This window comes from Marmota monax, unplaced genomic scaffold (assembly GCF_021218885.2).
Source record: "Marmota monax isolate L192 unplaced genomic scaffold, Marmota_monax_Labrador192_F-V1.1 WCK01_AAM20220418_F8-fsc00019, whole genome shotgun sequence".
Lineage (NCBI taxonomy): Eukaryota > Metazoa > Chordata > Mammalia > Rodentia > Sciuridae > Marmota > Marmota monax.
The window spans coordinates 7,263,863-7,291,260 of record NW_026695242.1 but is presented as its reverse complement, the minus strand read 5'-3'; the positions used below and the strand labels follow the sequence as shown (position 1 = coordinate 7,291,260).

The 27,398-nt window shown below is 56.9% G+C and overlaps 1 protein-coding gene across 6 annotated transcripts in view; it reads left to right on the top strand.

The window, feature by feature from the left end:
- Cdh23 (cadherin related 23) overlaps positions 1-27,398 on the top strand; it is a 383,514-nt gene that overhangs the window by 194,312 nt on the left and 161,804 nt on the right. For all 6 annotated transcript variants that reach the window (XR_009226399.1, XM_058577902.1, XM_058577897.1 and 3 more), the window contains exons 10-11: positions 11,701-11,813; positions 13,422-13,610. Coding sequence is in view for 5 of the 6 variants with exons in the window: in XM_058577902.1 (XP_058433885.1) it covers positions 11,701-11,813; positions 13,422-13,610 (302 nt within the window). In the remaining variant the exon portion in view is untranslated. The remainder of the gene's footprint in view (positions 1-11,700; positions 11,814-13,421; positions 13,611-27,398) is intronic.

Genomic DNA, 27,398 nt, shown 5'->3' with positions numbered 1-27,398 from the left:
TGGTTTGGGCCCTTGGACAATTCTGGGCTTCTGGGTGAGATGGCGTCCGATTCTGGCGCTGAAATAAGACACGTGAACACCCATCGCCGTTGAAGAGCCCCTCACTTTTCAACCAGGGAGGACCCTGAGGCCTGGAGAAGTTAAGTGACTTGCCCAAGGTCACCGGCTGTCCCCTGAGCCCCAGGCAGGTCTGCCTTCTCTGCAGACTGGGAACGGGGCTGAGACCGAGGGGCCCTGCAGTCCCTCAAGGACGCAGCAGCCCGGCCTGCCAGCTGGTGGCCAGCCTCTATGAAGATAACTCGTCGGAGGCCGCTCCCTGAACCTCATCTGACCACATCTATTCTGGGCGGCGGAGCCCTGACGGAGCACAATTTGATTCATAAATTACCGGGCTCAAGGTGTGTGTGATGGCTCTCCTTCCCCAGACTTGAAAGTCATTTCCTCTGGAACTTGCTGTGCTCGGGGCGGGAGGGGTGGCGTGGGCCTGGGGACCAGTGCTCCAGAGGGGAGGAGGCAGAGATCAGCTCTGCCCCAGTTCTCGCTCCCAGAGACTCAGGGGCAGATGCTGATCAGCAGGTGAGGGAACAGGCCCCCGGGGAAGCTCCTGCCCAACGCCCCGTGGCCAGAAGTGGTGGCCCTGGGATTCAAACTCAGGCCCTCTGACGCCAAAGCTCCATTGGAAGGGGAGGAGCCTTGTCCCACAAACCAGCATCGCACCCCACCTGCCCCACCTCGCCAAGGTCCTTTCTTGTGACATCATCCGGGTCCAGGCGCTGTGTAGTTCCACCTGCCCCCAGGCTCCTGGTCCGCGGCCTTGATGGTACCTGATGTTGGCTCAGCACTTGAGAGTTTGCAAAGCGTTTTTCAGACCTCTTATCTCAGCGAACCTCCAAACACCCCTGTGAGCAGGACAGACAGGCTCAGAGAGGCCCCAAGCCCCAAAGCATGAATTTAGTCTCTGAATTTTACACCCAATCCTTTATGAGTTCTTCAGTCAGATGCTTCATACATGTGCCTTGTCCTTCCCCTGAGGGTGGACGTTAGGTGGTGAGCTCCCTGAGGGTTTCCCCACCCTACCTCCACCCTGTGCCTGGTGCAGAGGGCCCAGTAAGGTGGTCTCTGGTGCCCACACCCCCCCAGAAGCCCCGCACCTGGGCCTGTGTTTCCTTTATCCCGTTGCATGGAGCCCCACAGTGGGGTGGGGACACGCAGTCAGGATGATAGACAGCATGTCCTCCTGGGCCTCCTTCTCCTTGGGCATCTGATCACCGTGCTCTTTGTTTTCCTAAGTGTCTCCCCTCCCTCCCCCTCGCCCTCTCCCTCCGGGACAAGGCCTTTCAGATCATCAAATATCAAGTGCTGCTTATGCGAGGGCTGAGATGGCTTTATCGGAGCCGTAAATCTCCCCGAGCCCTGACCTGTCCCGGGTGCCAAGCTCGCGAGAGTTATGTGGGCTCTGGCGGCGCCAAGCAGACGGCCTCGGGGCCGGGCCTAAGGAGAGACCCCGTTGAGGGGGACGAGGGTGTTCTGGGCCCGCCTGCTCCAGGCCTGGAGGGAAGCAGGTGCAGGCAGGTGAGCAGGTGGCCCAGAGGGATCTGCAGCCCTGCTCCCCTTGCCTGCCCCTCGGCTGCCCGCCCGCCTCCGCCTGGCTGCCACAGGAGCACCATCCACCCAGGACATTCTGCACGTGGGCAGCCAGGAGCTCCTGGGACCCAGAGGCCCTGTGCTAAGCCCAGCAAGGTCACTAAGTAACATGTGTCTTTTTCTTTTTTCCTTAAATGGCACTGTGGATTGAACCCAGGGGTGCTTGACCACTGAGCCACACCCCCAGCCCTGTTATTATTTTATTTAGAGACAGGGTCTTGCTAAGTTGCTGAGTCTGGTCTAGACCTCGCCATCCTCCCGCCTCAGCCTCCTGAGTAGCTGGGATTACCATGTGTGGCCCTGCACCTGGCTACCATGTGTCCTGGACATGTCACCTCTCCTGACTGAGCCTTGGTCTCACCACTGGATAAATGGGTGCTGTGCAGGCCTCGTGGGCACGTGGAGGATCTGGCGAGAGGGTGTGTGTGAACAAACATGCAGAACGGTGTCAGGAGGCAGAAGCCCCTGTCCTCCTGTCAATCAGGGCAGCTGGGGCAGGGACTAGCCTGCAGGCTCTCGTGGTAGACAGCCTGGCCTGGAATCCTGGCTCTGCCTCTCAGCAGCAGTGTGACTTGAGCAAATCACCTCATCTCTCTGCCTCAGTCTTGTCATCTGAAAGATGGGAATAGAATGATCATGGGAACAGCGGTGGTGATGACCGTGTGCAGAACTTTTCGTGGCCCATAGCGGTCACAGTGAACGCTGGCCCTGGCCAGTGCCCTTCTTCTAGCTACATCACCTAAGCCCTCCTTCCTCCAGCGGCCGGGTCCCAGGACTCCTCACTGCCCCCTGCTGGCAGGCAGACCCCAGGCTGTTCACTTGACACTTGAGGCCTCCACCTCCTGCGGCCTCTCCTGACCTGTGTCCTGGGACTCTGTCACACCTGGGTGTGCTGGTCCTCCTGCCCCGTCATACTCCTGCTTGCCTGGCAGGCACGCCCCTGCTGTCCTACCCAAGCACTGGCCACCATGCCCAGCTGCAGGAGCTGCTCCCCCACAGGACGCACGCAGGGCCTGATCCCGCCCCCAGATTGGCCTCTTGGGGGGTCTTAGGTGCTTGGTCAACTCCTCACCTTCATCCTGGCTGACAAAATGGTGACCATGGCAGGAAAGATCCCTGTCCTCAGGGGAATAAATTCAGTGACTTGCTGTTAATGACGATGGCCACCCAAGTGGGAGGGAATGGCTCATTCAAATGAGTCAATTTGCCTAAGAGGTGGTGCTGGCCTGTTTCGCAGCAACTCAGGAGGCGGAGGCAGGAGGATCACAAGTTCCAGGCAACCTAGCCAGACCCTGTCTCAAAATAAAAAGGGCTGGGATGTGGCCCCGTGGCAAAGCACCCCGGGTTCAGCCCCAGCACCAATGTAAATAAGTCTGGAGACCTTTTGTCCCAGCTGGGGGAACCATGCTTCTGCGTCCAGTGGGCTGCTGCCAGGCACAGCACAGTCCCTACCACAGACCCCCCCCCTGCATCAGCAGGGCTGAGATGGGGAGCCCTGCCCTGGCTCCCGCCCTCAGGGATAAGGCACGTTACAGTCAGTTCACATTCCCTTCCTTTCTCTGTGCATTTACTTTTCAAACTACAACACCACCAAAGATTGTACCTTCCAGAACTATGTTGTTTACGCAGCCACTGAGCCACTTCCCCAGCCCTACTTTGTATTTTATTAGAGACAGGGTCTCACTGAGTTGCTTCGCACCTCACTTTTGCTGAAGCTAGCTTTGAACTCACAATCCTCCTGCCTCAGCCTCCCAAGCCACTAGGATTACAGGCATGTGCCACTGCATCCGGCCTGTTTTATGACTCTTTTGTCTAGCATATTTAATGCTTCTCTCTCTTCAAGTCACAAACTTCTGCAATGTTTTAGCAGCTGCCTGAATTTCATGACATGAATTATTTAACCAATCCCCTATTGTTGGACATGTAGGTTGTTCCCAATTTCCCTTATCAGCACTGTGCCGAGCATGCTGGTGGCTGCGTATGTGGGCACATTTGTGGTCATTCCCTTTAGAGAAATCTCCTCCATGAAAGGGAAAGGATTTGGGGTCAACAGAGAGACTGCAATTCCAGCCATGGTCCCTGGTGATGTCTTGCTTGTCCTCATTAAAGTATCCTCAGAGGACTGGGGCTGCCTCTCTGAGGCTCCCCGGTTTGCAGAGAGACAGGCGCGGCGCTCCCTGTGGGTGAGAGGAGCGTGGCCTGACCCTCAGCGATCCTGACATAATAGGCTTGACTCTCCTTGGCTACTCAGGTTAATGCTTCATCAGTTGGAGCCAGTTATTAGCAGATGAATCAGAGTCAGGCTTGTAGTCCTATTAGGAGAGGTAATCATTTGTTGGTTTAAGTGAGCTTGATGGGAGCCGTCCCCGTGTGAAAGCCCTGGAAGAGCAGACAGCAATTCTCCTGTGCTCCAAGGGGCCACGAAGGTGGCTTCCCCTGACTGGACGGTGCTGAGTGTAATTAATGAGACAGCTCCATTCAGACACGTCCCCATGGCTGCATGGGGAGGGAAGGAGAGCCCCCACTGCAATTCCTAATTGGCCAATCGCTCTTATAGGCCCTGCACAGTCCTGGTGTCTCTATGACATGCGACATCATGCGTCACCCCAGGATCATCTGCTTGATAGCCTTTGACACTAGCCTCAGGATGGGCCCTCATCTTTGCTTCAGCCCATGCATCCATTTATTCAAAAAGCATTTATTGATCACCTACTATGTATCAGCTGAGCATTCACCTGGTCCCTGCCCCCAGGGGCTTACATTTCAGTCAAGAGGGACAAACGATAAGACACTTATAAACAGATGAAAAGAGATGTTCAAAAAGTCGAAGCACTTTGAAAGAAAGAAAAGAGGATAATGGGCTAGAGAGTGATAGGGATTAAGGAGGACTGCTCCATGGAGTGACATTTGAGCTGACACCTGAATACAGAAGGGGCTGCCAGCAAGGAGCAGGAGGTGGCTTGAGCTTTGGGGAGGGGTGGGCTTAACCCACCGGGGCCTGGAGGAGGGCAGCAAGCTCTCGGCCGGCCCCGCCCAGGCTGGAAGACAGGGCTGCCCACACCGCTGGCTGCCATATGTCGGTCACAGAGCCGTTGAATGCATGCCTGTCCAGCTGCCACCCAGGACGCAGGCCCCCTTTGTCAGCAGGCAGGTGAGTGACAATTTTTAATTCATAAGCTTTGTTGCTCAAAGCCATGTCTCAGTCCGACTCCTAATTTTCATGATGCAGTGATAAAGTTCTATACCAATCAAAAGGACGTGGTTCCCGTGGACAGCAGTAGCTCGGCAGGCCGGGCTGCCCGGGGCCCAAGTGGCTGAGGTCGCTCATGCAAAGCTGCTTAGTGCTCGCATGTGGCCGGGGAGAGGCATGTCGAGGGCCTCTGGATCCAACCGGAGGTCTTCAGCTTCATGAGAGCAGGGCTGTTCTTGCTCTACCCTGCACCACCTGGATCCCAGTTATCCTTAACCTCTCTGGGCCTCAGTTTCATCATCTGTAGTAGTCCCGTCTCGAGGGTGGTTTGTGCAGCCTGGGAGGGGCATACCTATAGAACAACGCACAACACAAGGCAAGAACTCAGCATGTGTTGGGGCCCTTGCCACTCTGCCAACATGGGCCACTGTGGGGACTTATGTGGTCTGATTCTTCTGATTCTATGCCTGGTCCACAGTGGGTGCTCTACCTACCTGGTCACACCTGGCCCTCACAGCCCGTAGGGAGGAACCAGGACCCGAACTTGACAGTCAGGGGCTTGGCTCAAAGGAACGAGCTGTTGCAGGAGCCTTGCAGTTGGGGCAGAGCTACTGTTGGCACCTTTTGCTCATCCTGCAGCTTGATGCTGGGCGGGCGGGCTCCGCTTGTGGGTGTAACAGACCCCAGGCCCAGAACAAGACTAGGAGAAGGCACGCGGGGGAGGGGAGTGCCCATCCCAGTTCCACTCCTTCCCTGGGTCGGTCCAGGCGAGCACAGCAGAGAGGTGGGGAAATCGGGCCTCTCAGGCCATCTCCTCCAGCCTCTGCCTCCACTCAGGGACTGGCCTTTGAAGGGTGCATGCTCAGGCCCAGAGGAAGGGACTGGCCTCAGAAGCTGCCGGTTGCTTCCTTCCTCTCCCCCACAGCTCAGCACAGGGATAGGCCCTGGGTGCCACCACCTGTGTGTGACTGGTCATCTCTACTTGCTGCAGAGGAAGAGGCCAACTCAGACCCTCCCACACACATATAATGAGCCTCGTTCTGGGAACAGCAGACAGAAGTGTGCGACCCCAGCCCTCACCCTCAAGGCCCCACTTAAGGAAGCCAGGGAAGCCCAGGCACGGGGCAGCCCCACTCTGGGGCCTAGAGGAGCAGGAGACGGCGGAGCCTTTGGTCAGGAGATGGCGATGGGCTTCTGGTGGCCGGGCCATAGGATCCTGAGAGGCCGGCTCGGAGGTAGAGGCTTGCCTTTCCCTTTAACTCCAAGTGCGGCAAGAACTAAGGCAGGTCGCAGCGCTGTCAGCCCAGCCGAGCAGACAAAGCAATTCAGAGTCATCAGCCTGTGTTCCCACACGCACCATCAGCCACTCACTGAACGGCTCTGGCCCAGACCTGGTGCGGGTCAAGATGCTGCGGGCGAGATAACGAGGGAGCCACGTGGGAAGGGGCCCTGGGGAGCCGGGGCGGGAGCGGGGGAGCCGGCCGCTGGACGGGGCGGGAGGCGGAAGGACGGTCCTGGCTCCCCTGGCCCGGGAGCCCATGAGAGCCCTCCCCGCGAGTCTGCCCCCCGCAGCCCCGCCGTCCCCCGCAGCCCCGCCGTCCCCCGCAGCCCCGCCGTCCCCCGCAGCCCCGCCGTCCCCCGCAGCCCCGCCGTCCCCCGCAGCCCCGCCGTCCCCCGCAGCCCCGCCGTCCAGGGCCTCCTGCCTGCGCCCTCCGCCGTCCAGGGACCAGCCCGGCCCTTGCCTGGCTCCGCCGCGCCCCCTAGCGGCCGCCGCGCCCCTCGCCTGGTTTTCTACAGCGCGAAGTCCCCACTGCGGGGCCGCCGCCCTCGGGATCTTAGTCCCACTCTGGGGGCGTCTGAAGCGCCCCTCAGGGGCCTTGGCCGGCTCCTGCCCTGCCTCTCTGCTCACCATCCTGGTCTGGACCTGCCCTTCCTCCCTCCAGGCACTGCACTCGGCTGGTGGCCCCTGTCTCCTTGGCTGTGTCCCAAACACCCCTCCAGGAGGCCAGCCCTGTGGCCACGCATCCTCAGTGCCCTAGGTATGTCACGGGCACCCCTGTGCTGAGGGCTCTGGTCCCCCACTGCAGGCCACTTCCTCGATACCTGGAAGACACTCCAGGTGGGCATTTTGCTGCTGTGTTCAACTCTCGGGAGGAATTTATCCAGAACTTTCCAAAGTGATGATGCTTTTCCTCTAGGGATCTCCCTTTTTAAGGTTTTTTAATCTTTGTTTTGATATATAAGTGTGTATATTTATGGGATACTAGGTGATGTTTTGCTTCATGCATATTTGTGTAAGGATCATCAAATGTGGGTAATTAGCATATCCATTACCTCAACCATTTATCATTCAAAGTCTTCTAACTATTTTGTAACACTGTTGTCCAAGGTCACCTTGCTGTGTGATGGGATGCTACAGTTCATTCTTCCTCTCTACCTATAACTTTGTACCATGGGCTGCCCTCTCTGCCGCCAGGTGATACCCACTCCAGGCTCTCCTGCTGGTGTAGATTGAGTTCCCTCCTCTGGACCCCTCTCTTGCGAATCTGAAACTCCTAGAGGAAGGGGTCTCTCCCTAGGAAAACCAGCAGGGCCAGTGGTGACCTGCTTTTCTCTTTTGTGATGCTTCCAATCTCCAGTGACCAGAATCCACAGGCAGTAAAAGCCTGGCCCCACCCTGCACCCCAGGAGCCCCTCCCTGCTGGGAACCCAACACTTACTCCTGCACAGCTTCTGTCGACCCAGGAGAAGCAGCTGTCTCTCTGCTCAGCAGTGAGGATGGAACAGGTGAAAGGCGACCCTCCTGACACCCTCCTCCCTATCCCCAGTCCCCCTGGGACTTGGATACGGAGTTTGGAGACCAGAGGGCTGATGTGGTGGTGTCACTTTCCAGGATCACAAGGACACTTGAGGTGTGACTGCCAAGCCCCAGGCCTGGAGGAGTGGGAGTCGGGAATGAGGGGCTAGAGCCAGACAAGGAAATGGTGACCTGCCCAGGGTGCTGGAGGATCAGGGGCAGAGCTGGGGCCAGTGCCCTTGGGCCTGAGGGTGGCCTGCCGTGGCCTCAGGGCAGCTGACTGGTCAACAGGAGCCCCATTTAGAGGCCGTCCTGGCAAGCGTGAGCGGGTGGCTGGCTCAGGTCTCTGGCGGGCTTTAGACCTAGGCTCTGTGGAGGTAGGAGGGAGGGGACCAGGGGACACGCCTTGGTATAGTACAGGCTTCCGGCATTGGTGGAGAGCGCTCAGCAGGCCAGGTACTGGCTCAACTCCTTCCATCTCTAGGGTGGGTCCTGTTATCACCCGGGAATTACAGAATAGGAAACTGAGGCCCAGACGTGGTAATAACTAGCCAGGTTCACACAGCTGGTAGCAGACTGATCTGAACCCTTGTGGTGGCCTCCCCAGGGCAGAATCCCCACCACCCGTCTGCTCTGCTGCTCTTCTGGGCCTCACCTGGCAAGTGCTCCGCTTTCAGTAGCATGATTCTGTGGGGATGTGCGGCCCAAGGCGGGCGCCTCGCCTGCTCTTCTCCGCTGATTCTCCAGCACCCTACACGCAGAGGGTGCTCATAGGAACTTGGAGGAACGAGTCAGTGAACTAATCAATGAATCTTGGAGTCCGTCGTGCCCGTGGCCTTTGCTGCTCAGGGCACAGGGCTCCTCTCCTGGCCCTGCCTGAGCCGGGCTGCATCCCAGTGAATGCTGTCGTTGCCATGGTAACTGTAGCAGCATCCAAGTCAGTGCCTCACTCGGGTGGCCCTGCCAGCTCCCCGGGTGTAGCCTGTTCTGGCGTTTGGTTCTGGGAGTGTGTCACATGTGCCTGGCAGGAGGCGGGAAGGTGGACGCGTGGACAGAAGTGTAAAAAGCACACATATGCACATGTGTGTGCGCGCACACAGGGTGTCGGGGAGGGTCCCCAAGCTTGTATGAATGTGTGCTACTGGGAGCCGTGGGCCTGCAGGACTGAAGAGAGGGGCTCGTTGGGGAGGGTGCTTTACGTCCTGGAATCAGGTTCTGGGTGGGATCCGGTCAGGGGTGAGCAACCTGACCATGAACAGGGTGTGGGTGTCATGAGGAGTGTCCCAGGCTCGATTTCCCAACCGAATGTTGAAGCAAGTCATTCAGCAAAGGCCTCTGGTTTGTGAATGATTTATAGGAAAAAAATCTTACAAAGAAAAATTGAATCACATTTAGTTAAACATTTGATAGATTTCTTTATTGGAAAGAATAAATTTATATGAAAATCTGTACCGACTGGAGGCTGGATGTGGGGCCTGGGGAGGGGGAGCTGTGCTGGGCAGAAGGCCTCAGGGTGGCCCTTCAACTCTGCCTGGGGGCTCAGAGGACCCAGCCCCCTCCAGGGCCCAGTGCCACCCCTGCTCCACCCCACCTCAGCCCTGGCCAGTCTGCACTGTGAGCAAGGTCAAGGGCTGCTCTCCCCAGGGAGCGTGTCCCTGGCACAGAGAACAGCATACTAATTGCTAAAGCTGTGGATGGCTAGACGAAAGGACCCACCCTGATGTCCCCCTGAAAAATCCCTAGCTAAAGAAACTCCCTTCTCCTCCTGTGTTTACTGGAGGGGCATCCCCTCCTGAGCCTGGCCCAGGTCAGAGTCCCCAAATCCCACGGTCCGAGTGGCATGAAGCCTGAAGGAGCTGCACGGTCCTCAGCAGCCTGTCCCCTGCCTGGCCAATGCCTGCAGGGGACCGGGAGGACCGTAGCTCTGGCCCAGGTAGAGGAGGGCCACCTGGCATGGGCAGGCAACTGGGCACAGGCCGGCACAAACAGCCCCATTTGGAAGTCTGGAGTTGGAAGAGGAAGTGGTCTGCTCTGGACTTTCCCTGGCTGACCCTGCCATGTGCAGTCCCTGTGGAGCCAGGGTGGGGACGAGCAGGAGGGGCAGCGGCTTCCATGGCCATCCTGGGCTCTGCGCATTGCTGAAGGCTTGGGCGCTGATTCTCCCCCATGGACTCACTGTCCATCCATCTTTCGTCCCAATCCTCCCTGTACCCCAGGGCCCAGCTCAGACAACAGCAAGGGTTACACTTACCAAGCACTTACCCTGTGCCAGGAACCACTCTAAGCCAATGTATGCAATTTTCACCCTCATTTCTGTGCTGTAGAGGCCGTTCTTATCCCTGTTATATGGATGAGAAATTGGTGCTGTTGGTTGGACACTTATGCCCTCTGGTGATAGAAAGGTGTTAGTAGCAGTCTCCTGTTGTAACTTTCCCCCTGATGGCTTTTTCTGCTCTAAACTTTCTTCCTCTGTCTGACTAGCTCGAGAGACCTTCTCTTTTACTTGAATCTTTAATCAAGGTACAGAGAGGTTAGGTGAGTTGTCCAGGGTCACACAGCTCACAAGTGGTGCAGGGGCATTCCTGCTGCTCCTCCGGTAGCCTTCCTTCTTCAGCCTTCCTCTGTGACCTCAGACAACTAACTCTCCCTGGTGCCAGGGCTCCCTCCCAGGTGGCACGTACTTCAGTGTCAGGATCCCTGACACAGACGTTTGCATCTACCATGCCTGGCTCAGAGCCTGGCCAGGGGTGGCCTGAGTCTGTGGCTGAATGGAGGGAGCCTGTGGATGATCCAGCAAATGGTCAGTGAAGGAGGAAGAAGAATGGCATCGGGCTTTGCCTGGGGGGACCTCAGAGCCTGGTGGGAGTGTGCAGTAAGGGCCAGGGCTGGAGTGGGCAGGGCAGGCCCAGGAGGCCGGGGGAGCAGCCATCCTTCAGCCACATGGATGCACCACGTGCCAGCGTTGGCCAGGTACCTTGAGGGACAGCTGTGAAAAGCCCCCATCTTTGGGGAGCTTCTAGGCCAGGCGGGAAAATGGGATTAACATGCAGGAAGCACCCGGGGAACTGTCACAGAGCAGAGGCTACTCCTGCCTGCGGGGCCAGGAGGGGTCGGCTGGAGGAGGGAGAAGGGCCTTCCTGGGGGAGCAGAGAGGCTGTCGCTGACCTGGGAGGACTGGAGGGGGAGGCCGAGAGAAGACAGTGAGCCGGGCGCGGTGGCACAGGCCTGTAATCCTGGAGGCTTGGGAGGCTGAGGCAGGAGGATCACAAGTTCAAAGCCAGCCTCAGCCACTCAGCAAGGCGCTGAGCAACTCAGTGAGACCCTGTCTCTAATAAAATACAAAATAGGGCTGGGGAGGGGGCTCAGTGGCTAAGGGTCCTTGAGTTCAATCCCCAGGACTCCCCCCCGCAAAAAAAAAAAAAAAAAAGGACACTGGACGCTGAAAGACCAGAGGCAGGACCAAGCATGGGATTTGGGAGCTGAGGAAACAAGGGTGAGGGCTTGGGGTGCCTGCAGAGGGGAGGCAGACGGGTGACAGAGCCTCTCCTTGAGGCCAGCCTCGGGCGCCCTGTGAGCCACCACTGACACACGCGTCTCTAACTTGAATAAGCACTGAGAATGCTGATTTCTAGAACTGGGCTGTGGTTTTGCCGTTTATCACTTAAAAAGCGCGACACATCATTGCCAAAACGGAAAATTGGGCTGGAATGAAATTGTCCATAAGAATGGACAAGGGCAAGAAATCGAGGTGGGAGTCCCCGCGACGGGGCTCCCTTTGGGACGCTCCCCCTCAGCGGGCTCCCTCTGTTGGGAAGGAGCACCTGCCATCAAACCGGGACCTTCTCCTTGCCTCAGGGGACGGGAAGGCGACAGGATGGCCGGCGTCCCCCTGCGCTGGTCCGTGCCGTCTGCCCCTGGAAGGGGCCTCCTGCGCCCAGGCTGTTCTGGGTCCCCAGAGGCAGCGTCCTTACGGCTCCGGGTTCCTGCCACGGGGACAGGGCCCTGTCACTGCACCTGCCTGCCTGGCCCAGGCACAGCAGCCTTCTCTCTCTCTCTCTCTCTCTCGCAGGGAACACCAACAGCATCTTTGCCCTGGACTACATCAGCGGGGCGCTGACCTTGAACGGCCTGCTGGACCGAGAGAACCCCCTCTACAGCCACGGCTTCCTCCTGACTGTGAAGGTGAGACCCGCGGTGGGACCTGCACCTGGTGGACGGCTGCCCAGGCTGGGAGGCCAGCCTCCAGCAGAGGCAGGGGCTGCGGCCTCAGGCTGAGACCCCTGAGTTCAGCACCTCTGCCCCTTCCTGGGCACTGACCCCGGTCATCCCCACAGGCCACCAGGAGGGGATCACGGGTACCTGGGCAGATCTGCGTGGCGCTTCACAGCCATTGTCCACACCTGCACAGGCCGGGAACTTTATCCCCACCTTAGTGACAAGGGGGACTTCTAGGTGCTCATCCTGTGGAGCTCGGCCTCGTCCCAAGGTTTCGAATTCGCAGTTGTAGACACGGGAATTCTTGAGTTCGCCCCGATTTGGAGGTTTTGTCCCATTTTCTAAGTTTCACACTTTCCTAGGTTAGAAAATGCAGCACATCGGGGAGGGGACAGAGCCACTGGGGTCCCTGCCCTGGAAAGTGCAGTGAAGCTGCAGCCCCTCCCCCACCCCACCCAGTCACCTGCCACTGGTGGCACTTTAATGAAAATCAATGACTTGCTGAGACATCCCTAGGAGGCCCATTTAGGGGTATGGATCCTGCCTGGGCCACGGGGAACCTCCCCCGCCCTGACCATCAATTAATAGGAGGGGGTGGTCCAAAGACGGGGGCTGGGGACCCTGGGAAGGAGGCCCCCATCCGTGTAGGGGGACAGGACGGCCAGCCCACCCTGCACCCTCCCTTGAGCTGACCGCTGAGCCATGCCGGTCCACCAGCCCTGGCTTTCTCATGGCCCCGCGCTGTCGCCCCTGACGCTCAGGTGTGGTAGCCAGGGTGGGGGTGCCCCACCCCAGCACAGAGCCCGGCCCCTCCCTGGCCTCCCTGCCTGTCCTGCACCCCTCCGGCTGAGGCCAGAGGTCAGCTCCCAAGGAAGAGGGCTGCTGCCTAGTCCCCGCACCGCCTCCAGCTCCCCTGGAACCCCGCACTGTCTTTCCGTCTTCTATAAAATGTGGATGTGGGACCCCCAACCTGGTGGTGCATCCAGTCCCCCTGGGGAGCCTCTGTTTGGGTCTCACACAGAGAATCTGCTTCTGGAGCTTGGGGTCAGAACTGGGAACGGGTATTTGGGGGCCTGGCACTCTGGTGCAGTGGTTAGGTGCCCCAAGATGTAAATCTGTCCATCTATTCCAAACCTCACCCTGAAACTAGCAGCGTTCCGTCCACAGCTGATGTTCCATTAAGTCTTGACCAGCCTTTAGCCCAGAAATTCCTGGCCTCAGTTTTATTATCTGCCAAATTGAATAGAATCTCCATCCACCCTTGGATGAACCCCAAATCTGTCCCTTCCTTCCTGTCCACCTCATCTCCGTGTCAGTTCTAGAATCCTATTGCCTGAGTTTGAATTGCAAAGCTGCGCATCCTCGTACAAGTTCCTTAACCTCTCTGAGACTCATGTCCTTCTCAGTGACATGAGGATACTAAAGGTAGAATCTTCTTCCTGGGGCTGTAGTGAGGATTCGATGAGATGGTTCATATTAAATCAGTGTCTAAATTCGAGAAAGTCCTTGGTAAACAGTAGCTATTATTGGGATTGTGGCCTTCTTTACACCTGGTGGATGGTACTCTGTCTTCAGGGCACAGAGCTGAATGATGACCGCACTCCATCTGATGCCACCGTCACCACGACCTTCAACATCCTGGTCATCGATATCAACGACAATGCTCCAGAGTTCAACAGTTCCGAGTACAGCGTGGCCATCACCGAGCTGGCTCAGGTTGGCTTTGCCCTCCCCCTCTTCATCCAGGTCGTGGACAAGGATGAGGTGAGTCCCTGGAACCCAGGACCCGTCCAGTGTTATTGTCCTGCCCGCGCTGTACAACCTTGAGAGGGATGCCAGGTGTCTCTGGGCTTCCAGGTCCTCAGTTATGAGATAGAAACAAACACAGGTGCTGATAAATAAGGCTGCAAAAATCGAAAGTCTCTAAACTGTTACAGATGCCATCTCTACCCTGTAAAAACATCCAAGCACACACTCCAATATGTGGCATTTTATTTAGAGTTTATATACATGGTCACTGTACTCATCTCATAGGTATGTGATAAAGTATGCACTAAAATTGCCATCTTAAAGTGGGTGTGGTGGCACACAGCTGTAATTCCAGTGACTCGGGAGGCTGAGGCAGGAGGATTGCAAGTTGGAGACCAGCCTCAGCATCTCAGGCCCTAAGCAACTTAACGAGACCCTGTCTCTAAATAAAAATAGGGCTGTTGCTGAGCATGTGGCTCGGTGGTAGAGCACCCCTGGGTTCAAATAGCAATTTTTGAAAGTAGAAATAAAGCACCAGTGCGCTTTCTCACACCTGAGGGGTGGTCTCTGCCGTGTGTAGGAGGTGCATGTCCAGTTTAGAGGCCCATACAAATGACACTTGGCAGAAAGTCTGACTCCTGCTTTTGGTGTAGTAATGCCCCCCTCCATGTGAAGAGCTTGCTCAGGGGACACAGGTGCTTTCAAGAGGATCCCTAGCCATCAGGGGTCCAGGAGGTCTGTGTCACCTTGTTCAGTGAGGCCTGCCCTAGGACGTAGGCGGAGCTGGGGAGAGACAGAGGCTGGGGCAGAGGCCTCCCCCACCAGCCCCACTACCCCTGCAGCGCCGGCCGAGGGCCAGGCTGGCGTGGGAATGGTTTGTCCCTTTAGACCCTCTCAGCCCGCATCTCCCTCCACCTGGTGCCCTGCCTCCCTGGCCCTCTGCAGGGGCCACATTGGCAGCACTCTGTCCTGTCCTCCTGCCCTGCTCAGGACTCCGTCAGGTACCCCAGCCTGGGGCGCCTCCTTCACCTGTCCCATGCGGGGCTCCTGTTCTGTCCTTGTCCCAGGCGGGCTTCTTCCTAAAGAGCCCCTCCACTCTGGCTGCCCAGCTAACGGCCACGGGGCCAGCCCAGGAGCCCGCCGCCCTCACCCCTACCCCTCCCCAGCCCGCTGTGCCTGCTGGACTCGCCCCGCCAGGACTGGACCCAAGGCCCAGCCAGTCCCGCCTGTTCACACGGGCACACACACCTCCAGCTCCCGGCTGAGGCGTCCCGTGCCTGTCTGCCTGAGATGACTTAAGATGTATTGAACACCTACTGTTTACTAGGAACTAGGTTTGTCCCCTGGGGGTCAAGCATGACCACGGGCCTGTCCAAATGTCCCACTTTTAAAAGTAGGGATAAACAGGTATAAAATAAATTCCAGTATTTTCTCAAACCCCATTCAGTCATCTCGTCCCTCCCTGGAGTATAGCCAGGCACATCCCTGTCAGAGACGACTCTGAAGCCTGGCGTGATGATGGCACACACCTGTAATCCCTGCGGCTCAGGAGGCTGAGGCAGGAGGATGGCAAGTTCAAAGCCAGCCTCAGCAACTCAGTGAGGCCCTAGGCAACTTAGTGAGACTCTGTCTCTAAATAAAATATTTTAAAAGGGACTGGGGATGTAGCTTAGTGGTTGAGTGCCCCTGGGTTCATTCCCTGGTACCAAAAAACAATAAAATTGTTTTTTTAAAAAATAGAGGCTACTCTGAATGAGAACCTCAGAAGAAAGCCTCCTCCTTCCTTGCAGAGGTACAGTCATGCCTGGGAGAGGAGACATGCCAGTCCCAGTGTGGGGTCCCGGGTCCTGACGGCAGGGGGCTGCGAGGATCAGGAAAGGCTTTTAGCAGGAGGGACCTGGGGCTGAGCCCTGGGCAGGCAGGAAGGCTGGCCTGCCAGGATGGTGGCCCCCACCGGCCCAGAGGCAGAAACCTGCAGGTAGGACACAGGAATAGTGACCCCTGCTAACAGGGTTGGGCTGTGGGAGGTGGGAGATGTGAGGAACCCAGGCCGGGGACTTGGACTTGACCTTGGCAGGAACCCAGGAGGCAGGCAGGCAGGACAAGCTCTGGGAGCGCACAGCGCCTCTGTGGCAGCCCAGACTTGCCATTTACTGGCCCCGACTCCAGGTAAATTAATGGCCCTTCCTGAGCCTCGGTCCACTCATCTGTTCAAAAAGAAATAAGAGAGCGAGTGTAGCTGTCAGTTCGTATTGCAGTAACAAGCTGACCCAACGCACACGCTCATTTCTCACTTGGCCTCCATGTCCGGCCGGGATCTGCAGGGAGGCCACTCCGAGAGGTCACTTACGCGTTCAGTCTGCGGTTTCGACGGTGCTGCCGTGTGTTGGGGTGGGGTGGGGTCGGGCGACAGAGGCTAAGCACAGCTCTGCCTCACTTCATCTCAGAGTGGCCCCAACTTCCACCCAGTGGTCAGAACTGGCTCCGTGTCCCAGCCTCACTGCCAGAGGCTGGGTGTGGGGAGGTGGCGACATCTTGGTCTCTGCTGCCAGGGAAGCTGAGAGGAGAGAGAAAGGTGGGCAGGGCTTAGCGTCGCCACTGCCACACAGAAACCCCACCCACTGTCATTGTCCCCAGAGCTGCAACTCCCCAACCCCGACCTGGTCCAGAGAGTGTCCCCAACAGTGAGGACAGAGCCCCAGAACCCACTTACTCAGGCTCCTGTGTGACTGTCCGAAAGAATGCCTAGGGGACGCCGCAGGTGCTGCGATGCCACACACCTGTAACCGCAGCAGCTCCAGAGGCTGAGGCAGGAGGATCGCAGGTTCAGAGCCAGCCTCAGCAACTCAGTGAGGCCCTGTCTCTAAATAAAATGTAATAAGGGCTGGGATGCGGCTCAGTGGTCGAGCATCCCTGGGCTTAATCCCTGGTACAAAAAGAAAAAAGAGGCTGAGGACAGTCGGGCCCAGCCTGCCCCGAGGGACGCTCCCACCTAGGCACAGCCCTGGGCACATGGCATGCCATGCCCTCGGGGACCCCCGGAGCCAACGCAGACCTTCCCTGTGTGTGCTCCACTGCTCCTTTCCCCAGGGAGGTGACCTGTGTCCCTCCAGGGACACACTTCTCCAGGACAGAGTGACATGCAGAGAGGGGGACGAGGAAGAAGAGGCCACGCCCAGGTCCACACTGCCCCACCCTGAGGTCATCTGGGCCGTCCCATGTCCCTGGCTCTGAGTGGGGCTGCCCCAAACCATAGCACCCCCACCCCACCCGGGCTCCTTCCTCCACAGGAGGGCAGGAGTGGCCGGCTCAGTCCAGCCCACGCCTTGGCCACCGCCGGCTCTTCTGCCGTCTCCAGAACCCGGGAGGGATTCAGAACTTGCCAGGGAACAGGCCCCAAGGCCAGGTTCCAGATGTCAAGGAGACACCACCACCTCAGTCCGAGGGCCAAGCCCAGCGGGCTCAGCCGCATGGCCCACAGACAGCAGGCACAGGCCGCAGGCGCGAGGGCACTGCCCAGTGTCCGGAATCTGGGGCAAAAACAACCTCTGAGGGGAACCAGGCAGATGTTGGAAAAGACCTTTAAGAAATTGTCCTGTCTGTCCCTTCGTAAGGGGAGAATGTCGGTGGGGGTCTGTGTCTGGGTTGAAGGTGACCTTGGATTTGCTTGGTGTGGCAGAAATACATGGTCACTGAGCAAAAGAGGAAGAGGGAAGGGGGCAGAAGAGAGGTCAAAGTCCTGTGTCACAGGCTCTTGTCTGTCCCTGTGACTGTGACTGTGATTCTACAATTCTGAGCATGCTGGTCCCATCCAGACCCATCTCCTGGTTACACAGCAGGACCCACAGCTGGGGCCTGGTCTGGATTTGCTCAGCAGGACAACCCCACACCTCACACTCCGCCTGGCCCCTGAGAGCCACTCCAGAGGCACACACTGTTGAGGGACGGTGCCTAGCAACAAGGTGGCCCAGGGCTTTTACTGGACGGATGACCTCAAAAGTCCATTTTGGGACAGTAGAGGGTGCTGACCAAAACAGAAGAGGAAGAAGGAAGCAGTTTAACCTCTCAATCAGAACTTTGTGGCAGTTAGTCCTAATTAGGATGCTAATTGAACTCAAAAAACTAGGTGATGCTTGCAGTCCCCCCCACCCCCGCCCCAGATCTAAGATTCTGTCTCTGAATCGCGGCTCTGCCAGACCATGCAAAGGTGCTTGAAAAAGACCCTTTCTATCTCCCAAGGACTCCGTCACATTGTCAAGTCTCTCTGAGTAATTTCTTCTCTTTGGCCCAGCTATAGAAAACTCAGAGAAGCCAGGGAAGAAAAGGCTGGGGTGGGCTGAAGCCATTTGTATCCTGTGACAGTTGAGATGCAAATAGATGGTTGTGATGCAGATAGGGGGAAAAAAATCCTGCAGGCACAGGCTGGGAAGCCAGACCGGGACCGCGCATCTCCGAGTTTCAAATTAAAGGCTGTGGCCACCATCGCTCTGCCCAGCAATTTGCTGTCTCCCTCCGTGTTCCTATAGCCACAGTCGATAGGCAGCACCTTCACCCACTAGGGTCCCCACCCTGTCCTCCACCTTCTGTTTCCCATCTGCACAGGAGGAAGAATCCCTGAGGTGGGTGGTTGGAATTTTTTGCTCAGTTATTCTAAAAACCACTCTCCTGCCCAGACAACATCCAGACACAGGGTGGCATGCAGAGAGGGGGACTAGGGGGCAGCGGGGGTGGGGGGGTGGCAGGGCCTTGGGGGATCCTGCCGCTCTGCAGCTCCACAAGGAGGATTTTGTTTTTAAATAGTTGGTGCATTGTGCAGGACCCCTCTGGCTGACCCAGAGCCAAACAACAGTGCCTTCCCTCCATCGGGAGAGGACCTTTAGCTCCCCTTTCTTCTCAGGAGTTGGGAATGGTGGATCCACTGTATTTCTGCCTCACTTCTGCCCCCAGCTTCTCCGAACACATTTTCTCCTGTCCTTGAGGTCATTTAAAAATATTTTTTTAGTGTATTTTGACATATCATTCATACATGGGGTCTAACTTCCGATTCTTGTGGTTGAACACGATGTGGAGTTCCGCTGGTTGTGTATTCATATGTGAACGTAGAAAAGTTCTGTCTGGTTCATTCTTCTTTCCCATTCCCATCCCCCCTCCCTTCCCCCATCCCTCCTCCCTTCCCCCATCCCCCCATCTGGTAAACACCCCCCCTTCACCCCACCACCTGTTGTGAGGCAGCATCCACATATCAGAGAGAACATTCAGCCTTTGGTTTGGGGGATTGACTTATTTTGTTTAGCATGAAAAGCTCCCTTTCTATCCATTTACCAGCAAATGCCATCATTTCATTCTTCCTTTTGGCTGAGTAATATTCCATTGTGTATATGTACCACATTTTCTTTGTCTATTCTTCTATTTTAAGGGCACCTAGGTTGGTTCCATAGCTTAGCTATTGTGAATGAGCTGCTGTAAACATTGATATGGCTGTGTCACTGTAGTGTGCTGATTTTAATTAAGTCCTTGGGGTATAGACTGAGGAGTGGGATAGCTGGGTCAAATGGTGGTTTCATTCCAGGTTTTCTGAGGACTCTCCACACTGCTTTCCAGAGTGGTTGCGCCAATTTGCAGTCCCACCAGCAATGTCCGAGTGTACCTTTTCCCCCATATTTGAGGGCATTTTTTGCAGAGGAGAGGGATGGTGGTGGACAGCAGAGGGCCAGTGTCTACCCCACTCCCAGGGACGCCTCTGCTGCTCGGTCCTGCTGCTCCTGGGAACTGGGATCATATCAGAAAAGCCTTCAGATCTCGTGAATGTGTAGTCCTAAGGGACGACAGTGAAATTTAGGCAGATGGAGAGATCATTCATTCACTCAGCAATCATTATGCACCTACTATGGGCCCCATTATGCATCTACTAAGTTCCTGCCTTATGCCGGGTCATGAGAGTGGCGCTGAAGTGTGGGCTGCTCTCTAAAGGCTCGTACTTCATTCTGGTGGAGAAGGCTGGGGAGGGGGCTGAGCTGGGGATCAGCAGCGCTTGCCTAGCACATGCGAGGCCCTGGGTTCAATCCTCAGCACGAGGAAGAGAGAAAATAAAGGAAGGAAGGAAGCAGGACTCCAAGGACATGAGTGGGCGCCAGGGCAGAGAGGCCGTCTTCCACTCTGGGGCCCAGGAGAGCCTCCCAGGAAGGCTGAGCAGGGGGTAGTGTGTGGTGGAGGTGGCCACGCAGAGCTGGGAAGGAAGAACCTTCTAGCAGCAGGTGCTCCCCTGCAAGGTATAGAGGACCCACAAGGTACACAGCCTGGCCTTTTCCTGAAGTAGGGCAAAGACTGGTGGGACTGGCTGGGGCTCCGAGAGGAGAGACGGAGGCCGCAGCCTTTGTCAGAGGAGGCTGTCGGATGGGGAGTGCCTCTTCCCGTTACTGTGGGACCCAGGAGTTGACGGCTGATGTGGTCTGGCTCACCTTTTTTAAGGAGCCCTCTGACTGCTAAGGGGGTTCCTGGGGACCAGAGGCAAAGCGGCGGGGGCTGGGGAGTAGGAGGTCTCCTTCAGGGGACCTCGCCCAGCCGCCTTGACCACCTGCTGCGGTCGGCAGGGCTTCCTCGGGCTGCCTGGTGACTCACTGCAACTTAGCGTCTTCCTCAGACAAGTTTGGGGAGAAGCCCGGGAACCCACAGTCCCCCTATAATGAAATTCTCAAAGTCCAGTAGAACTGCCACTCAGAACTCTGGCCAGGAGGACCCTGGGCCTTTGTGACTGACAGAGGCTCTCTGATGTTCACCTAGACTCAGCCAAAAGGCTGAGAGCCGTGAGGCTGGCCCAGGGTTTTGAACTCCAAACCCAGCCTTCTGCCATGAGACCTGCCCAGGCCCCAGGGAGGGGAAGTGGCCTCCAGCCCCACCCGCCCATCCACTACCCGTGTCCTCCCCCACTCTGCCCGGGGTCCACCTCTGGGAAACCATGGCTCTTTACCACTCTACCCATCCCAAGAGGACCTGGCAGGTGTCTCTGCTGCCCTATCCCACGCCCCCCCCCCCCCCCCCGCCTGCAGCAGAGGGGCCGCGCCTCCACCCCGCCGCACCCCGTCTGCCCAGGAATCTGTACGTCTGGCTTCACCTGGGTGAGAAAGGCCGCTGGTTAGAAATAAAAATAAGGGCTTTGAAGCCAGATTGCTCTGCCACTTTTGATCTGTATGACCTTAGGGGACTTATTTATTCTCTGATTCCATTTTCTTATCAGTGATGGTAGCTCCCTCACAGAGCTGTGGGGAGGGAAAATGAGTTCATATTTGTATTTAGAACCGCGTCTGGTCATAAAAAGCATTCTCTGTACGTTGACTCTTGGGATTCTCGTGCCCAGACTGGGAGACAGGTCTGTTTAACTTGCCTTTTTCAGAGAGAAAGAGGGCTCAGAGAGGTTAAGGGGCCTGCCCAAGGTCATACAGCCAGAAGGTGGAGGACTTGACCTTGGACTCTCAGTCCTGCGCCTCTTGCACGTGCCGTGGAGTGTTGAGCGCCTCCTTTGCAGACGTAGCCCCCTCGTTCTCTCCCATCTCAGTTTTCCAAACCGTGTGGATTTTCCCTTCTGTATCTGTGCCGGGGACAGGCGTCCCAGGGACAGCGTAGTCTTGAGGAAGCACACGCAGCTAAGCTCAGGCCAGCTCTGCTGGGGCCCTTAGGAAGAAGGGTCCCTCGGGGGCAAAGAGCCCCCTCTGGAGTGAGGCAGGTCATCTCCAGGGATCCGTTGGAAGCAGGGGTTAAGAATCCCAGGGCTTTGGACCCACCGGGCAAACCACTCAAAGATCTGGTGCCCCCAAAGGGGAGGCTCTGCCCATCCCAAGGGCTGGGAGGGAGGGAGGGAGTAGAGGGAGATTAAAAAATGAAAAGGGACATCACCATCGAAGTGAACGGGGACACATCTGCCAGGAGCTCATTCCCGTTTCAGGCAGATGACACCATTAATTTGTTTGAGGGGCATAGGGAAAAAAAGAAAAAGAAAAAAACAAACAGAATTACCCACCTCCCCGAGGAGAAGACAGCACGGGGTAAATAAAGGAAAGCGAATGACGGCAGAAAAGCCTCATCCCAGAACGTGGGGTCATTTCTGTGGAGTCGGGGGCAGCGATTTCAGGGACGGAGGGAGGCGGCTCTTGTTCTCCTGCTCATCTCAGACTTTATTTCCATCCCTCACTCTCGCTTTCCGTTTCATGTGTGCTCCAGACCTGTCGGGAGCCGCGGCCCACGACCTTGTATTTATTTAAATTTATTTTCACTTTTTTTTTAAAGCTTCTTCTTTTTTTTAATATTTATTTTTTAGTTTTCGGAAGACACAACATCTTTGTTTGTATGTGGTGCTGAGGATCGAACCCGGGCCGCACACATGCCAGGCGAGCGCGCTATTTGTTCCTGTTAGGGGCTCTGTCCAGGCTGCAGGGTCTCTGGGTCCTCCCAACGTGGCCCTGCAGAGGTTGTGGTCTTGCTGCAGGCTCCCTCAGGGCCGCTCCCAGGCAGTCCAGGGGTTCACAGGAGGCAGGTAGACCACTGGCCCCCACCCCACACAGGCACCCATGACCCTGGCTGGAGAAGAACCTGCATCTTTATTCCCACTAACATCGGACTGCACTACAACCTGCCCTTTCGTTACGTCATGGGTCTAGAAGCAAGCCACCACTGATTATTTTGTTTTTTGGTTTTTTAATATTTATTTTTTAGGTGTAGATGGACACAACACAATGCCTTTATTTTTATGGGGTGCTGAGGATCGAACCCAGGTCCCGCCCGTGCTAGGCGAGCGCTCTACCGCTGAGCCACAATCCCAGCCCCCCCCCCCCCACTGATTATATAGCAGTGTCTGTGACTTTGACCCCAAGAGAAATCTCAGGTATTTTCATATCACATGCCCAGGAATCTCAACATGCCATTTACACTCATCGCTGTTTGAAATTACAGCAGAGGTCAGACCCGCTACTGAACCTCATTGTGTAGCGCTTTCCAAAGCACACCTATCACCACGGCACCTTTTTAAAAGACTTTGATAACTACGTTTCTAAATAATTGGTCAATTTTGTGGTCTCTTTTATGTTATGCAATTAAAAACATTATAAGGCCGGGCGTGGTGGTGCACGCCTGTCATCCCAGTGGCTCAGGAGGCTGAGGCGGGAGGATCACGTGTTCAAAGCCAGCCTCAGCAACTTAGCAAGGCCCTGAGCAACTCAGGGAGACCCTGTCTCTAACTAAAATACAAACAGGGCTGGGCGTGTGGCTCAGTGACTGAGTGCCCCTGGGTTCAGTCCCTGGTACCAAAATAAGGAAGGAGGGAGGGAAGGAGGGAGGGAGGGAGGGAGGGAAGGAAGGGGGAAAAGAAACCAAACTCTGGAAGCAGTGAGGAGAGGTGGGGAAGGGGGAGGACAGGCTGGCCGCATGCCGTGGGCAGGATGGCAGTCCACACTTTCTGTGGGTGCACGATCACCCGTTACCAGGACCTGCTTTCCCCTCCACTAGGCAGATCACTGGGATCTGGCTAGAGATCGCCCCCTGCCCACGGAATCCCCGCAGGAGGGAGAAAGGAGGTGGATGGGATGCCCCCGACATCTTGCACCTCTCACCACTTGTGGCTTCACGCGTGAAGACAAGCAGAGAGGACGCAGGGGCGAGGCCCCCCTCCAGGAGCAGCTGAGCAAGGCGTGCAGCCAGGTGGAGGTCGGGATCCCCCACCCCGTGCCCAGACCCGGGGGCCCATCCTGGCTGCTCTTATTTCTAAAAGGAAGAGCTTCTGGGCGTTCTGTGCCTTCACAGGGGTTATGCGTCCACCCACAGCAATCTCCACCCTAGAAGACTTGCTGCTGCCCACTGAGCGTCCCTCCAGTGGGCAGGGGTCTGACTGCAGGGCCTCTGCTGCCCACAGCTTCTGCTCACATGTCCAGGGCCCCAGAAAAATATCTGTTGCCTTCAAAGGCAATTGGTTCTGGGCAGGAAGCCGCGAGCTCAGGGCACAGTGAGTCTGTGTGGGTTCCCCTTGATTTCCCCCAGCTGACTTCTCCGGGCCTCTTATTACCATGACGATTATTCTGGCCTTTCTTTCCCTGGTGACATCCCACGGGGTGACTCCTCCTGCAGGCTAAGCTCCAACCCTCCTGAGGACCAGAGTGTGTCCTGGGGTAACTGAGACACCCCCTGCTTTAGTCTCCTCTGTAAATGTCATTAGCATGCAGTTGACACCAGGCCCCCAGCCCTGGTGGGGAGCCCACAGTGACAGCGCCCGTCCCTCACCCCTGCCCACCTCAGCCTGTGTGGCTCCCAGTCCCAACTCCCCCCTGATGACTGGGGTTCATCTCTCATGTTGGACTGGGGAGCTGTGCCCTTGCCTGCCCCGGTCGGGTTGTCTGCTTCCCTGTGTGACCCACCTACGCTCCTGAGCAGGACTGGTGCCATCGGAAGTAGCGGGGATCACTTATCTGTGGGTCCCATTCCCTAAATGTAGCAGCTGGTCTTTCTGAAGACGCCCCCTGGAGTCAGAAGCAGAGCTGAGGCTCCTCAGCCTCGTCCCCTCCTTTCTCCACCATCTCTCTGTTGTTGAACCCCCCCCGGTGCCCCCTCCCTGTGGACAGTGGTGGGCCCAGTTTCACCCCAGAAAGTGCTTTCCTGTAGCACCTCCCGCCCCATTCCCGGCCCACCCCCAGCTCTCCCCGACAGCACCAGGTGCTCCTCTCCCGTCCTGACCTGGGGCAAGCATAGCTCCGTGGGCCTCGAGCCCTGGCCCCCCCCCCCCCCCCCCCCCCCGTCTTGGCAACCACAGGCCGCGACATCCTAGTCATCAAGACAGAGAAAGCTCAGGTCCCGCTGGGCATCTGTGGGTGCTCCCGAGCCACGCCCAGCTCTGCTTTCTGGGGCTCCTGCAGCTGTCCCCTGAAAGAGGAGAGTGGGGCAGAATGAGGGCAGAGGGGCAGGTGTGCGTGGCAAGGCCCAGCGTCACGGCGCGACTCCTCCGTGGAGGCTCAGGCAGACCTGCCTTCCCTCAGTCTGTTAAAAAGGAATTCATTCAAAGAGAGTTGAGAGCAAGGAGGCATTGACCCCCAGCTGGGTGTCCACTTGCATCCCTGGCGAGAGGGTGCCCGTCATGGAGTCCCCAGATGGGTCCCAACGAGCACCCGTGTCAACAGGCACATGATCTCAGACTCTTTTCACATGAGCAAAACTGGGTTCAGAGAGGGAGCCTTCTATGGAAGGTCACAGAGTATAGCAAAAGATAGCCGAGGGCCATCGAGCACATGGGGTAGCGGGCACCCTGGACAGGGGAGACAGGTGCTCTAGGGACTCTCCCCATGGGTAGGAGGTGGGAGTCCATTTATCCCCTCGTTTACTTGTTGAGCACCTACTATGCGCCAGGTGCTGATCTCTGTACCACCCACCACTGAACGCCAGGCAGCCCAGCCCCCTGGCAGCCTGTGTTCCAGTGGCGGAGATTAAAGAAACAGACGCATGGGGAGGCAGGCGGTGACCACTGCCAGGGGGAGACAGCGAGCTGGGCTGGGCTCCAGGAGGACTGGCCAGCAGCGGGGAGGGCAGCAGCAGAAGCCTCTCAACATGGTGACATTGGCCAGAGACCCCCGGTAGTGAGGGTCCGGCCCTGTGGAACTTTCTGGAGGGAAGAATAAATTCATGGATCTGAGACAGGGTCCTCAGAGAAGAGACAGGAAGCTGGCTGAGCGTAAGAAGCAGGGAGTGACACCATGTGACTGAGGTGCTAGAGGACATGCCATGGAAGCAAGCCAGTGCCCGTCAATCACAGGTGGCCACAACGGGGTGCTTCCACCCAGTGGGATGTCACCCAGCCATTATAGGGTGACACAAAACAGTCACGCGTGCAGTGTGAGTCCATCTGTAGGAAGTGTCCAGAAGGCCAGGTGGTAGGCAGAGAGGGGAATGGCGGTTCAGGGCCCTGGAGGTGCCGGGAGCAGCTGCTTAATGGACACAGGGCTTCCTTTGGGAGCCATGAAAAGGCTCAGCACAGCCCAGTGGATACAGTAGACACCGTTTGTTTGCATACTTTAAAGTGCTAAAGAGGGTGACTTTTATGTTATATGAAATTTACCTTAATTTTCTAAAAGGTGCTCTTGCTGCTGGTGACGAGGAGTGAAGTGAAGGGGCCCTCACGAGGGTGACTAGGGTGGGTGACTAGGAGTGAAGGAAGAGGCCGGGACGAGGAGGTGACAACCTGGGTTCAGATGGGGCACAGCGGTCCTTGGGTCAGAGAGGTGCTGTGGGGGTGAGCCGTGGTCCCACGCTGCATCTGTCTGGAAGGGATGTTTGCTGGTGGGGCTGGGAGTTCCTCGTGGCTGTCTGGGAACCTGTCGGTGAGGGTGATGGAGTGCGTGGTCAGCTCTCGCGGGTCCTGTTTGACCTGCTTGTCAGCCATCCGGATGGAAGTGCCAGCAGGGCAGGTGGGGTGTGCTGTTAGATGTCCAGGAAGTGGCTCTGGGGTCAGGGACACTGGCTTGTATCGTTTGGTGATCTCTGTAGTGGAAATGCTCCACCATGGTCAACGTCAAGTGACTGACATGACGTTAGTGGCTCCCCTAGGCTCTAGAAATGGAGCAGGAGGCTCTGTGTGGGTCCAGGCTGCAGAAATAGAAGTTGCCAATGTCCACATCGAGTTTAAAGCTGGCCTTGCTGGTCCCAGGGTCTCCACCGGGAAGGGGTTGTGGCCAGAGCAGAGAGGAAGGGGCTGGGCAGCCCTGGGCCCCCCGACGTTTCACCTTAGGGGAGAAGAGGACTGGGAAAGAGCCGTCCTGAGGGAGGGGGAGCACCGAGAGGCACTGAGGGCAGAATGATTGAGGCATGAAGGGTGGTGAGCAGGGAGAGGCAGGACTCAGGATGGGGGCCCAGCGGCCCTGACAGCCATCAATAGCCACAGATTAGCAGCTGCGTCCATGTTTACTTTTCTGTGCGAACAGGATGATTGGTTTTAATCGCCCCCATTAGAGAATGTTCCACCTGCCAATCTGTACTGAGCAGGCCCACCAGGCGTCAAAAACACAGAATCCCCCTGGCCCTTCTCCTGCCTGCCTCCAGAGCCTTCTCTGACCCCCGCCTGGCTGGGGGTGGGACTGTGCTTAAAGACACAGACCCCTAGGGTGCAGTGAGGACCCCATGGATCCCAGAGGCATTATGTGGGCGAAAGAAACCAGTCTCAAATGCTTTACTGCTGCCTGATTCTAGAACATTCTCAAAAAGCTTAGGAGCAGAGAACAGAAGATCCGTGGTTGTCAGGGGTTAGGGTGACAGGACAGAGGGCAGAGGGCAAAGGGATAGAACAAGCACGTTTTGGGGGGGCGTGAACTGATCTCCGTCCTGGTTGTGAAGGAAGTGGGTAACCAGAATCTGTCCACGTGTTAAAATTCATAGAATTGAGCTGGGTGCGGTGACGCACGCCCATGATCCCAGCAGCTCTGGAGGCTGAGGCAGGAGGATGGCAAGTTCAAAGCCAGCCTCAGCAACCTAGGGAGGCCCTAAGCAACTCAACAAGACCCTGTCTCTAAATAAAATATGAAAAAGGACTGGGGCTGTGGCTCAGTGGTTGAGTGCTCATAGAAATGTATACCAAAATGTCGATCTTATGGGTTGTTAATTAAAAAAGTAAATTATGATGTATTGAAGATGAAATGAGAGGCAGCCGCGTCAACAGTCCCCGCGGTGGGCTGTTAGGTCTTGATAGCACCAGGCTCCTCATCACGGTCATAAATCATCAAGCATGTCACAGGCACCCTCTAAGGCAGCCAGCAAGGCAGGCTGGTTGACCTTGAATCCCAT